Source organism: Aspergillus sclerotioniger (assembly GCF_003184525.1).
Source record: "Aspergillus sclerotioniger CBS 115572 chromosome Unknown BO94scaffold_9, whole genome shotgun sequence".
NCBI lineage: Eukaryota > Fungi > Ascomycota > Eurotiomycetes > Eurotiales > Aspergillaceae > Aspergillus > Aspergillus sclerotioniger.
The window spans coordinates 844,763-858,293 of record NW_020290999.1 but is presented as its reverse complement, the minus strand read 5'-3'; the positions used below and the strand labels follow the sequence as shown (position 1 = coordinate 858,293).

At 43.2% G+C, this 13,531-nt stretch overlaps 3 protein-coding genes across 3 annotated transcripts; all 3 read right to left on the bottom strand.

The window, feature by feature from the left end:
* Positions 1-208: 208 nt before the first annotated feature.
* BO94DRAFT_513821 (RNA methyltransferase) lies at positions 209-1,889 on the bottom strand (the record flags this gene model as incomplete). The annotated part of the gene is made up of 2 exons (XM_025609857.1): positions 1,692-1,889; positions 209-1,538 (listed from the first exon to the last, which is right to left on the bottom strand). The coding sequence occupies exons 1-2, from the start codon at positions 1,841-1,843 to the stop codon at positions 209-211; spliced, it is 1,482 nt and encodes a 493-aa protein (XP_025469294.1). The 5' UTR covers positions 1,844-1,889.
* Positions 1,890-2,638: 749 nt separating this feature from the next.
* On the bottom strand, positions 2,639-3,689 carry BO94DRAFT_584175 (uncharacterized protein; the record flags this gene model as incomplete). Its single annotated transcript, XM_025615606.1, has 2 exons — positions 2,639-2,695; positions 2,760-3,689. 2 exons carry the CDS (start codon positions 3,687-3,689, stop codon positions 2,639-2,641), a joined length of 987 nt encoding a protein of 328 aa, XP_025469293.1.
* Positions 3,690-4,110: 421 nt separating this feature from the next.
* BO94DRAFT_555387 (putative regulatory protein Ral2) lies at positions 4,111-6,764 on the bottom strand (the record flags this gene model as incomplete). The annotated part of the gene is made up of 5 exons (XM_025613791.1): positions 4,111-4,682; positions 4,784-6,392; positions 6,417-6,454; positions 6,476-6,712; positions 6,737-6,764. The coding sequence occupies 5 exons, from the start codon at positions 6,762-6,764 to the stop codon at positions 4,111-4,113; spliced, it is 2,484 nt and encodes an 827-aa protein (XP_025469292.1).
* Between the last annotated feature and the right edge of the window lie 6,767 nt (positions 6,765-13,531).

Below are 13,531 nucleotides of genomic sequence, written 5' to 3'. Positions count from 1 at the left end.
GGGCAGTGCAGGTGAGCTGGTCGAAACGCCTCGGGAAGATTCTCAGTGACGTTGGGGTTGTTCTAATTTGTGGCTGTTGTTGCTTGCCTCTTAGAGTGGAGGTAAAGAGACACGGAGAGATGAGTCGAATCAGCGATTCGGGCGTGGGGCAGGTAAGAGACGTGAAGAGGTCTTACATTAATGTACAAAGATATTTATCTTCTCCTGCTCACCAGAGTTTCCCCTTCTTCGGCATATCAGCCATTGCAAATGGCATCCGAAGAAACATATCCATCAACAATGCTGCGGCAACACTAACGTTGAGACTGTCCACCCGGGCCGGATCAGACTCAACCCCCAGCTCCGTACTGATTCTGGCCCCCGGGATGCTAACTATGGCATCCGCCTGTGACCGGATATGGGAACTCAACCCTGTGCCCTCGCTGCCCATCATTATGACACTTGGTGATTGAGCAAGAGGGCCCTCACTGGCAGAGGAGCCATCACCAGTACTGCTGGTTTGCCACAAAGAGCTAGGGTCGATAAGGGTGGAACCTGGGCCGGGGGCGTCAGCCGCATAAAATCGCCACCCGTTGGTTTTGGACCGCTGGATGAATTCCACCTCATTTCTGACATGGAGAAGAGTCATGTTTTCTGCGGCTCCCGCGGAGGACTTGATGGTAACCGGTGATAGAGGCGCCGAGTTTCGGCCCGCGAAAACGATAGCTTCAACCCCCAGATAATATGCGGAGCGAATGATGGCGCCAAGGTTTCCAGGATCGATAATGCCATCAAGTAGTAGAACGACAGGGTATCTGTTTCGAAGAGAATGGTTGATTTTGATCCGATCATTTGTACCATTTACCTGGGCTTCTTCCCGCGATTGCACTCCTAATTCCAGGCTAAAGTGGTTCTCTTCCGCGGAAGAAACGGTCTTGAAACTCTTCACAGGGAGTTGAGGTAGAGGAGACACCTCCAGAACACAGCCGTTGTGAGGTCGTCCAGCACTCATCTTGTCTAGCAAGCGGTCCCAGCCCGCAAAAGCCATCTTTATAGCGACGTTCTTAGAAAGGGCTAGTTTCCGCAATGCGATTTTCGAGGAACTTAGCTCCTCACCTGCAGCCTGATAAAGGTATAGCTTGTACAGCTTGCGCCGACTGCAGCGCAAAGCCGCTTCCACCGCTGCACCTCCATAGATAAATTCCGACGCAGGCGTAGTGTAAGGGATCGAGTCAGGGACAAGAACGTTTTCCTTCACGCGTACGGGTACCTTTTCCGTTGTGCGATGGTAGGCAGTCCGATCCTTAGGATGACCATTATCCTTTGTCCTGGGCATATCTCGCGTGTCTCTCGTTCGCGACATGTCATTCATTCTAGATGATGACCTGGTGTTTTCAAATCTCTGGTGTACTCTCGGCAGAGCACGGAAATTCCCCGTCCGGATAAACTCATCCTCATCGAATTCGACTTCAGCCCTTCGCGGCTCGCGTGTATCCTTATACCCCGATCGCGGCGGCCTGGAGTCCCCATCCCTATCCATATTCCTATCCCTCCTGTCCCTACTACGACGATCATCCCGATCGAATTCGACTTCACCACTCCGCGGCTCGCGAGTATCTCTATACCCCAATCGCTGCGGCCTGTACTCCCTACCCCTGTCTTCATCCCTCCTATCCCTTCCGCGACGATCATCCCGTTCCTCGCCAAAGGACTTGCGTGGGCCATCTACCGGATGGGACCTGCGAATACCCCGACCAATAGCCGAGTTGAGGGAGGCATGTCTGATCGAATGTAGGCGAGCTGCCGGAGCCACTGAGGATCGAAGATAAAGTCGAAGGGGAACGAGGGAGGAGTGAAGAGACATGATGATTCCGAAGACGTGAGATGTTTTCCACGACTTGGATTGGAAATGGGGAGTTGTAGGTAGGGGCGGAGATCGATCCCCGGGGAAAGTTCTGCGTAGATGGGCACGTGATGTAGTTAGCTAGCGGTCTAGCCTGGAGGTTCAGGCAGAGGTGCATGCGGTCTCGACTTCGGCAAAATGCCGAAAAGCGGGGTCGGAGCGGTTCAACCATTTACCTGGTTGGCCAGGCCAATTTGGTACTACGTTTACAGAGTAGTGGAACTAGTAGTTGTTCACGACTTTATTCTGTATCATCTATGCATTGTTTTCGATTGGTTCATACTGCAAAATTGGCAATTAGCTAGCATATACGATTTGACATGACTGCTAGTGCTGACCCAAGCGTGGATGAATGATTACATTGAATTAGATTAACATGAATTAGCTCTAGAGATTGACTCGGACCCCGGTTTAAAGTTGGAGTGCGAAGGTCCGCTGTATTTGTGTTTCACCTGAAGTAGTAGAAGCGAGATATCATTGGCATCGGCGTTTTCGTTTCGTCTGCCACACCCCATGATCATACTGAGTTTATGGGCATTCCAGGAAACCAAAAAGGGTTCAGAGTTAAGCAAGTCCCCGTCGTTCGTGGCAGGGACTCATCCTGGTTGGTGCTCGAGGGAAAGCTCGGATCTAGGCTCGTAGGGGTGGACTCGCCTCATCAAGAATCAGCTCGGAAAGTGCCAGATTGGGAGAATCCCGGATTTGGTGGCAGTGTTTCTTGTTTCGAGATGTGGGGAGGTGAGTCAACTCGGCGATTCAGGTGTTGAGAAGGCAGAGATCTGCGTGTATAGATATAGACATGTGTGTACATCCCTATAGATGTCTACACATCAGATATCGGCGACATGAGAGATCAGCCCATTAGCCCGCCCAGAACCACGCGGCCCACACCGGCGATTTCATTCTTGGCCTGATGACGACTGGCATCCTCAAACTCGCGAATAATGCCTGCAACCATGATCTTGCGGATCTTCGCATCTGCCTTGGAGAACATCTCCCCCAATGCCACGCTACACACCGAGGGCGTGAAAACCAACGACACCAGCCGCGTGTAGCAATCGATAAGAACATCGCATAATGTGACAAAGGTTTCAAAATAGTCCGGCTCGAACGGCAATAATGGTGTCAGAAGATAGGAGTACTCCTCACCAGGGAGCAGCTCCGAGGCTTCCGTATGCGGAAATGAGATTGTTGTTGTATTGGCCGAGTTCCCTGCCATTGCTTTCAGATCTGACGGATCGCTGGATTGCATGGGCAAGCCGATTTCTGTGGCCGAACTAGCACGGCGCGCCTTGGTGCCTGCGTGTGCGGCTCGTTTGAACATCTGGGGAATGCGGGCTCGGGCGAGAGTGGAGGAGGATATGCCATCTGGAGGATGAACTTGTTGAAAGGCCTCAAATTCTATCAAGAGGGTATTAAGGGCGCGGAGGAATTCAACCGGCGTGGTGCTGACATCGAGAATCGGCGGCAGGGAGAGACCCAGGAGGAGGTAATTGATAGCACGACGGGCAAGTTTGCGCGGCTCAAAGTACGGGAGGCGACCGATGTCACTGCGGGAGAAGTGAACAGTATTAAACCAGTATATACGGCCTTCATGAGCCTTGCGTAGGTAACCAAGGGTTGAAATTCGCTTCGCGGCCATGTCATGGATGTGTTGATAAATTGCTGCTGCACTCTGGGGGCCTAGAGATCCACCACTTGTTAACGGGGGTGGGATGGACCCCACCCCTGGATCATGGCTGATACTGGATTTGGTGTCCCTGCGCGAAAGGCTAGGGGCGAAGGTAGAGGATATCATGTTAGACATGGCTGCGTGGCAAAAAGGGGTGCCTGCCCCGGGCAAAGAAGCAAAGAAGTGGCTTGCCTTGAGCTGGGGAGGAGGGAAGTTGGGGAGGGAGAGGCGTGGAGAGAGACGGAGGTTCCCGGGGCCATGGAGGAGGGTCATGTGATTGGTATCATGTGATCATGGATATGGAGAGATGGTGGAGAGGATTCGGTCATTAGAAAAACCACGCCACCTTCGTCGCAATGCTCTAAAACCTGGTTGGATTACATCTGACTACCGGCGGACCCCATCTACGTCCTTGCTCGGTCTTACGACACTGTGTGGCCGCAAACTCCAATAACCCTGAGCAAGCCCGGGAAGAACGAATCCCAGTAGCGAGGCACTTCTCTCATGAGACGGAGTACGCACTAGTACAAACAAACAACAACACAGCCGAATCAGCCTACGCACCAGGCGCTAGAGCACCATGGTCTGCTCCGTTTGCGGGTTTGGTATTGCGTTCACGCAATCGTCGGCCTTCCATGAGACCGCGCAGACCGCGCTTCTGCAATCCAATGACGCTGCTGAGGTCGCCGGTCCAGATCTCGCGCTCGGGACGGAGTTCCGCGTCGGTGTTGCGGCGATGGTGGGACGGTCGGGTCGGATCCCCGCCCATCTCGGTGTCAGAGTGATCGAAGCTGGTGTTGGTGGAGGCGGAGGTGGAGGTACTGGCGTTGCTCATGGCGTCTTCGCGGTCGCGGTCGCGCTCTCGTTCTCGGTCCAGGCCGGCCGTGCTGCGCTGGCGGCGGCTGAAGATATTGGTGTTGATGCGGAGGGGGATCCCGCGGGAGCCCATCACACCGCTGGCACTGCTGGCAACGGAAACGGCAGAAGTACCGTGCTCCGTGTCAGACGAGTCGGAGGTAAGATGGCTTTGGGAGGTGGTGGTTCCCGTGCCAGAGGATGATTCGTGGCTGGCGTGCGCGCCGTTCAACGCTTCCAGAGTGCCCCCAGGGCCACTGGTGAAGCCGGTGCCTCGACCACCCCGGCGGCCATGGCGGCCGCGTTGAATACGGCAGCGGCGTTTCGCCCGTCAAGGACCTGGTGGAGGCGCTCAACGGTGGCTTCCAGGAGACCGTCGACCTGATAGGGGCGGGCGAGTTGGAGGAGGGAGCAGAGGATCTGCGGGGTGCAAAGGGGGGAGCCAGCGGGGGGTAGGGAGGAAGTATAAAAGTAATAGACAAGAACTTGGAGGGTCAAAAAAGTGTGTGGGAGATAAAGCACGCGGGGACGAGAGGTAGGGGAAAGGCTATGCGCAGAGGGTATCTCAAGGTTCGCTAACAAGGACTTGGACGTGGCTGAGTGGTTGCTGACGAGAGTAGAGCTGGTGGAGTAGTTGCTGTTTTGCCCGATGGAGGGGGTGATGGTGATGCTCGAGTTGCGACTTGGGTACATCGCGACTGCTGGACGGAGCGTGACAGTCTCGCCTATCCCACCGTCGCAGGACTCACGAAGAAGCTGGATGAAGTAGGGGCCCCATCGACGGGTCAGGATGCGCGAGTTCACAGGGATCCGCTCTCCCCCAACAGCCTGGAGTTCCATATCGGCCATTTCAGGCAGAGACTGGGCGAGACTTCCCAGTTCGTCGGACGCGGAGGAAAATGGCCTTCCACCAGAGGTCAATTTGGTCAATCTGGGCTGCATGGACGCAGGAACCGAAGGCGCACTGTAAGAGATGTATCCCGAGGTGGGCGTGGTCCGACATGCATTGTTGTAGAGCCCAAACGCTTCCAGCTCGACCATACACACGTGGGAGAAGTTGATCCGGCGATGATTGTAGTCCTCGACGAGACTGCGCTTCCGGTGGCCCAGAATGACGAAGGTGTTCCTTCTCGACCACAGAATGCCACGATTCCAGCTGCCATGGCCGAACACAGACCCGCCGGCATCGATCCTACCCCAGGTGAGAGTCCGAAGGTCGAGGGCCCACAGCGCATATTCTTGCTTTGACGACGTCAGATACGTCCCGCTCACGACAAAATGCCCATTGATGACCCCTCCGTTGGGAAACCTCAAGCCAGGAGGCGAGGCCTGACTCTGCATGGGTTTCTCGATCAGGCGGCCATCCGGTAGGCGCACCTGAAGCTCCAACTTCACATCCAGGAAATTGTAATTGGAATATACCAGCATCGGACACCCCTCGACCTGCGACTCTTCCACCGGCTCCTGCTCCTCCTGATTGTCTGCAGCGGACCCAATGTCGGAAACGTTCATACCGACCAAGGGAGCAACTACGCTCCGATAAGCACCACAGCTTCGCCCCAGATGACTGGTGCTGGTCCACTTCAAGCTGCGTAGGTTGAACACACTGATCTGCTCAATATAATGATTTGAGCTATCTTGTCCTCCTACAACCACCATTTCTGCGCCTCCGAACCCATCAATATCAACGCCGATCGAGCCCTGGTGCGGATTCGACGAAGCCGGGTTATGGTGAATCGCGGAAAGTGGCGCAGTAGCGGAAGTGAAATGGGCGCTTGAAGGCAAAATAGTCGCACAGTGCGCATAGCGGCCCTGCGGCGAGTCGCTCGCGGGCACACGGGTCCACGTCCGGGAAGGGACATCGAATATGTGAATATCAGACATAACCACAACCTCCGGCTGCGCCTCCTGTCCACCCGAACCATTAGTTGCGGACTCCTTCGCCACATTCAGCGCAGGCGACATGCCACCATAGCACACCAGCTTGTGATCACCCAGGGCGCAGACACTGTGAAAATAGCGCGGGCGAGGGACATCGCCCGTGGCTTCGATTTTCGTCCAGTGACGCCGGATCAAGTCCAGCTCGTATATATCCGACGTCAATTGCGGGCGACTTTTGGAAAGAACACGACCGCCGAACACGTAGAGCTTATCGCCCAAGATCGTCGTAGTGGCCCCGACCAACGGATGCGGTTCTCTGCCGGTCGTTCGGCGGACATTGCATACCAGACCAGACAGATTGATGGGACCTGAGTTCGAGGATGGCGGTTGAAGTCCAGGTTGGGCCCCAGTCGCCGAGGGGTCTTCCCTCCCAGCGTCCAGATAACCCAGACTCGACTGGCTTCTGGACATCATTTTGGCGCACTAGAACAGGCCACAGAAACCGAGAATCTCCCTTCCACTTCGCCAGAGCAGGTCCCCTTCCAGTATCACGTATACTTCCACCCACTCAATAACTTATCTCCTGGTATGGCGCTATTGGGTACTCGAATCGACAGGGGGTCATCACACTCGTTAAGCACGAACAGGCACGGTTGCGGAGACGAGTGCCGTTGGGCGATCCTCCAGGTCGAAATCGGACCGGCGCGCGGGGGAAGAAATTATGTGGTCGTAAATGCCGTGGGGTCAAAGGGTATAATGATAAGACATGTATGCCGAGAAAGCAAGAGAGAGGGGTATAAGGAGTGGAATGTAGAGTGTCCAAGTAGGGGGGCGCTGTGTGAGATCTCCCCCCATCACATGACCTGCTTACATGATCCACTTCATCTTGTGTCAAAAACGTTATTTGACTTTGACTACGGAGGGTTTACCGTTTTTCTCTTTAAACTTTTTATTCCTCCTTGAACGACACTAGTAGGCACTATCCAATGCTTGAATTATCCGATCGCCTCACGGGTTGGATGTTTTGACCTCTTGCGTGGCCCATTAGGCGCTGAACCCGAGGCAGGATGTGTGGTTGCAGGTCGCTCGGGTCCGTTTTTTCGGTCGCGCGGTCCGTTGCTGGTTAGTAATCAGGTCTTAGTCATGTGATGCTTAAACAAGCTATTTCTTATTATTGTTATAAATTTCAGCTCGCATTATCTTTTTCAATACACTTACATATTATTATTTCATTATATAATATCTTTATTTTTAATATTATTTTTAAGTAGTTAAAAAGTAGTTCACAAATAATTAAAATGTACTTTATAAGTACTTAAAAATAATATTAAAAATAAAGATATTATTGTTACGGACCCCTGCTAGCTGAACAACTAGTAAGGCGGGCATGTCAGGCAGAAGGCCACATCCGGACGGAGGGGGGCTCTTATCGAGGAGGATCCCGACCTGAACCGTCAGGCAACACGGATCACGTGACCATAGTATATAAATAAGCATGTGGTATATAACATACTATCATGGTCTATGACTATTAAGTGGATATATGATAGACCTGATGGTATATAGAATGGTATACAGGGAATGGATATATAAGAACACTCCTTCATGTACTTAGTTAGTTCTGTTCTTCATGTTCAATTCCAATTATCTTTAAGTAATCTATGTTTTGGTAGAGCTTAGTAATAACACTCGTCTACACTTACTTACGGATAGCTGTACAGTATTATCTGGCCTTACTTCTCTTCTTCTGTTTAGATCAAGTCACTTTTAGATAGTCAATAACCTGACTACCTTTGATTTAGTTCACAAGGTATGTATTGGAACGGGAGCTAAGCTAACAAGAACAGGAAGAAGCGATCCTAGGGTTTAATACATTAAGCACCAGTCAGTACAAGTGTTACTAATAATAACTAGTCATCATGTTAACTATATTGAACACATCGCGTGCGCCTCAGCAGCAGGGCCTGATAACCAAGGAACTGATGGATATGGTTGGTCAGCTACAAGAAAGCATCACGGTCTTAGAACAAAAGAACCAGTTATTTGAAGGTTGCTTATCAGTCAAATCTGTTAAGATCTGACCACCCGAGCCATTTGACGGCAAACGAGCGAAGCTTAGAGCTTTCTTGATCCAGTTAGACTTGTATCTTAATGTTACGGACCCCTGCTAGCTGAACAACTAGTAAGGCGGGTATGTCAGGCAGAAGGCCACATCCGGACGGAAGGGGGCTCTTATCAAAGAAGATCCTGACCCGAACCGTCAGACAGCACGGATCACGTGACCATGGTATACGGACAAGCATGTGGTATATAACATACCATCATGGTCTATGACTACCAAGTGGGTATACAACAGACCTGATGGTATATAGAATAGTATACAGGGAATGGATATATAAGGACACTTCTTTATATACTTAGCTAGTTCTGTTCTTCATGCTTAATTCCAATTATCTTTAAGTAACCTATATTTTGATAGAGCTTAGCAACAACACTCGTCCGCACTTACTTACGGATAGCTATGCGGTACTATCCGGCCTTACTTCTCTTCTTCTGTTCAGATTAAGTTATCTTTAGATAGTTAACAGTCTGACTACCTTTGATTCAGTTCACAAGGTACGTATTGGAACGGGAGCTAAGCTAATAGGAACAGGAAGAAGCAATCCTAGGGTTTGACACATTGAGCACCAGTCAGTATAAGTATTACCCAGTAATAATTAGTCATTATATTAACTACATTGAACATATCGCGAGCGCCTCAGCAGCAGGGCCCGACAATCAAGGAACTGATAAACATGATTGGTCAGCTATAAGAAAGCATCACAGTCTTAAAACAAAAGAATCAGTTACTCAAAGATTACTTATCAGTCAAATCTGTCAAGGTCTGACTACCCGAGCCATTTGACAGCAAATAAGTGAAGCTCAGGGCTTTCTTAACCCAGTTGGACTTGTACCTCAACATGAATAAGAAAAAGCTTAAGAATAAAAAGGATAAGATCTTTTTCGCGTCTACTTACCTTACTGAAGCAGTATTTAATTAGTTTGAACTATATATTTGCAAGTAACAGAAAAAGTTAGTAAATAATCAGAATAATGATATAAAACAACTTTTTATTAATTATACTAGATTTAAACAGCATCTTAAATAGATATTTAGAGATATTAATACAGTATAAAATACTGAGTAAAAATTATAATAACTTAAGTAAACAGAATCAGTATTTATATATACTTCAGAGTTTCAGTAAGTTATTAATTACTTAGACTAGGATAATGATACTTATATCTTATGATTTGAAGAAGGACTCAAGATAGAGATCCAAGAAAAAATCATTTAATAAAAATAACTAGACATCTTGGCCAAGATAATCAAAATAACAGTAAAGATTAATAATAAGCTGTATAACTTTAATATAAAATAATAAAAGGATTAGTAGACCAGCAGGTCTACATCTTGATATAATAACCAGCCAGGTTACTGAGTTAATAACAGAAGATTGGCATAATCTAGAAGCTTGGAATATAAAGATCCCTACAGGCTAAAGCCCATGGAGCTGGATGCTGCACAGCATCAGACTCAAGAGACTCAAGTGTTTAAGAAGGAACTTGAACAGTGTAAACAAGACTGCTTATACTTTAGCTACAGCAAAGTAGATCACCAGTTAAAAGACTGCAGTCAGAAACAGTAACAGCCTCAGAAACAATTAAGAACTATATATCAAGATCAAGACAGAGAAGTCTATAATATCATCGCTATTTAACATGAGATTTAGATAGATACCGTGATATAGATACTAGATAATAAGAAATTATATACTATTCAGTATAGTCAGCTGTTAGAGAATAGAATATACTATAATTAGTTAAGATAATAGATTACCCAGGATAAGTTAACAGTATTATCTAGTTAATAAGAGGATTGATAATTATCTGTACCATTAGTTTGGACTATAAAAATCAATAATAATAATTATAAGCCAGTTTTGAGAAATAACTATCCTAATATAGTTTAGAATAAAGATAAACTATTAAATAAAGAGTACAGTATACCACTTAAAAGTCTTAAATCCAGTAAGAAGAGACTTAACAAGATATCCAATATCTCTAAAAAACCTTTATTAAAACTTAGTAAACTCTGTCCATCGCAGCGAGACGAGGACAAGAAAAACTAGAAAAATAATCAAGAAAACATTACTTATTAATTAAACCATATTTTGAAAAAAATCTTAAAGAATCTAGCATAATTCTGTTTAAAGCTTAAGATAATCATGCAGCATTGTCCACATTAAGATTTAAAATATTGAAAATCATAAAATAAGACTTAAAAGCAATATCTATGGAGATGCTCTTATTATCTAGAAGTTTATTTAATATATAGATAAGATAATATAGACTATTATTACCAGTTATTAGAGATTAACCAGAAGATAAATATTGCCAGAATAAAGTCTTAATATAATAAACCATGTCTGTACATTTATTTTAAAGAAAGTAAAGATTATTAAAAATATGATAAACTTTCTTAGCTTGTATACTATATAAACACATGCTTAACACACCATGATTAGAAATATATTACTAATTACCAATCTAGAGTACTAAAAGTAGTTAGGACTAAGATAAATTATTATCTATATAATATCTTTGGATACGCGTGTAAAGAATACCAGAGATATCTTTATTATAAATTAATATATTAACTAATATATTTTAATAACCAGTATATAATATACTACGCAGTAAAAATAAAAGACTTAAGATTTTTAAGAAGATATTTATAGTAGTTAAAACCTAACTAGCCGGAACAGCAGTTAGTAGCTACAGAATCAGGACTATATTTAAAGATTTAAGCAGTTATATTAGATTGACCAGTCCAAGTACTGATAGATTTTAGAATAACTAGAAACTTCATGAATCTGTGATTTATACAATAACTTAAGATACTCAGATAATAGAAAGAAAAACCTAAACTAATCACAGGACTAAATAGAGAGAATTTGGAAACTCTTATATTAATAGTTAAGTTAGAAACTATATTTATAACTGTAAAGGATCACTACAAGTATATAGACTTTGATATAACATCTTTAAGATAGTATAATATTATATTAAAGATTTTATAGTTTAGAAATCATAATCTATAGATTAATTAAAAAACTGAGAATCTCTAATTCATGAATTGTGATTGTCTAAGATAATACTAGCAAGGACTAGGTATAGGATCTGGATCTGTATAGCCTGCTACTTAGTATAGAGCTGAAATAAGGATTAAGTAATCTAGTAAGAGAAGATTAAGATTGCTATAAAAGCTTAACATGCCAGGTATCAGAGATAACTTAGAGGAAAATAGTATTTTAAGTATAGTTATACAAGTAATAATAGTAATTAAGCTATCATAGAGAGATTAGCTTATAGAATTATCAGAATAGATACTAACAATAATAAAAAAATATTGTGAATATAGTATTAATAGCTTTAATACAGATATCAAGATAACTGTCTAGAAACTAGAAGATTTATAGGAACTTCTAGCTGCGGTCAAGAGTAATACACAGATTTTACTATAGTATAAGAGATTTAAGGACTTGTTCAAGCAGCTAGAATAACCTAAATTATCTTAGTATAGAAAGTATAACTATATTATTTTTATTAAGAAAGAAAAGTTACTGATATACAGAAAGATTTATCTAATATTTAAAAAGAAATCACAGGCATTATGAGAATATATTAATAACTAGCTAGCTAAAGATAATATTAGATCTTTAAAGTCATCAGCAGAATATAAAGTCTTATTTATACTAAAAAAAAACAGTAGTTTATAGTTATATATAGATTATTAGTCACTGAATATTATTATGATTAAGGATTAACACCTGTTATTTTTGATTTTAGAAATCTAAGACAAGATATAAGAAATAAAGTGGTTTACTAAACTTAATATTATAAATATATATTATTGTATATATATTACAGAAGGTAAAGAATGGAAAACTATGTTTAAAATAAAGTATAGATATTTTAAATATTTGATTATATTATTTAGGCTTACCAACGCACCAGCATCATTTCAATAATATATTAATAAAATTCTTAAAAAATATCTTGATAAGTTTATAATTACTTACCTAGATGATATATTAATTTTCTTAAAGACTGAGAAAGAATATATAAGATATATAAGACTAGTTCTATATAAACTATATCTATATCAGTTATAATATAAGCTAAAGAAATATGAATTTTATATATAAAAGACAGAGTTTCTGGAATATTGGATATTTATAGAAAGAATCTATACTAAGTAAGCTAAGATACAAGCTATACGGGATTAGCCTCAATCTAGAAATCTAAAAGAACTATAGTAGTTTATCAGATTAATTAATTATTATTAATAATTTATAGATAGATACACTATCTATATAACACCATTCTTCAAGTTTATAAAGAAGTTAAAGAAGTATCAGTAAAAAGAACCATAATAAAATATATTTGAAAATATTAAGTAGTAACTTACTATATTATTAGTATTTATATAGCACAATCCAGAAAAAGAAATAACCATTAAAACTAATATATTAGATTATACTGTTAGTATGCGTATAATGTAACCCGGAGAAGATAAAAAGCTAAGACTGATTATATTTTACTTAAGAAAGTTGGTTCAAGCAAAACTTAACTATGATATTCATAATAAGAAATTGCTAGCTATAATAGTAATATTTAAGCAGTAGAGAATCTATCTTGAAAGAGTAAAGCACACTATTATTATAAAGATAGATCATAAGAACTTAACCTACTTCACAACAACTAAAGAGTTGACCAGAAGGCAGGCATGATAAGCTAAGATTCTGTTATAATATGACTTCAGAATTATATATTATAAAGAAGCAGAGAATAAATATATAAATATACTAAGCTGCAGGCCAGACTACAGATTAAATAAAAAAGCTATTAAACCAGCCATCCTGAAGCAAAACACGGATGGGTTGATTAGCTATAATAAGACCAATCTAGCAGTAATGTTGGAAATAGATAACAATCTAATTAAGTGATTAGCTAAAGATATGAAAAATAATAAAACATTCCAAGAAATGAGTAAGGACTTACTAGATAAGATTATTATTAATAAAGATAAACTAGTATACTTTTATAGATTAATCTTTATACTAACCACGATGAGAACAGAGATTATGACTAGATACTATAATAAACTGCTTAAGAGTTATTTAGAAATAGAAAAG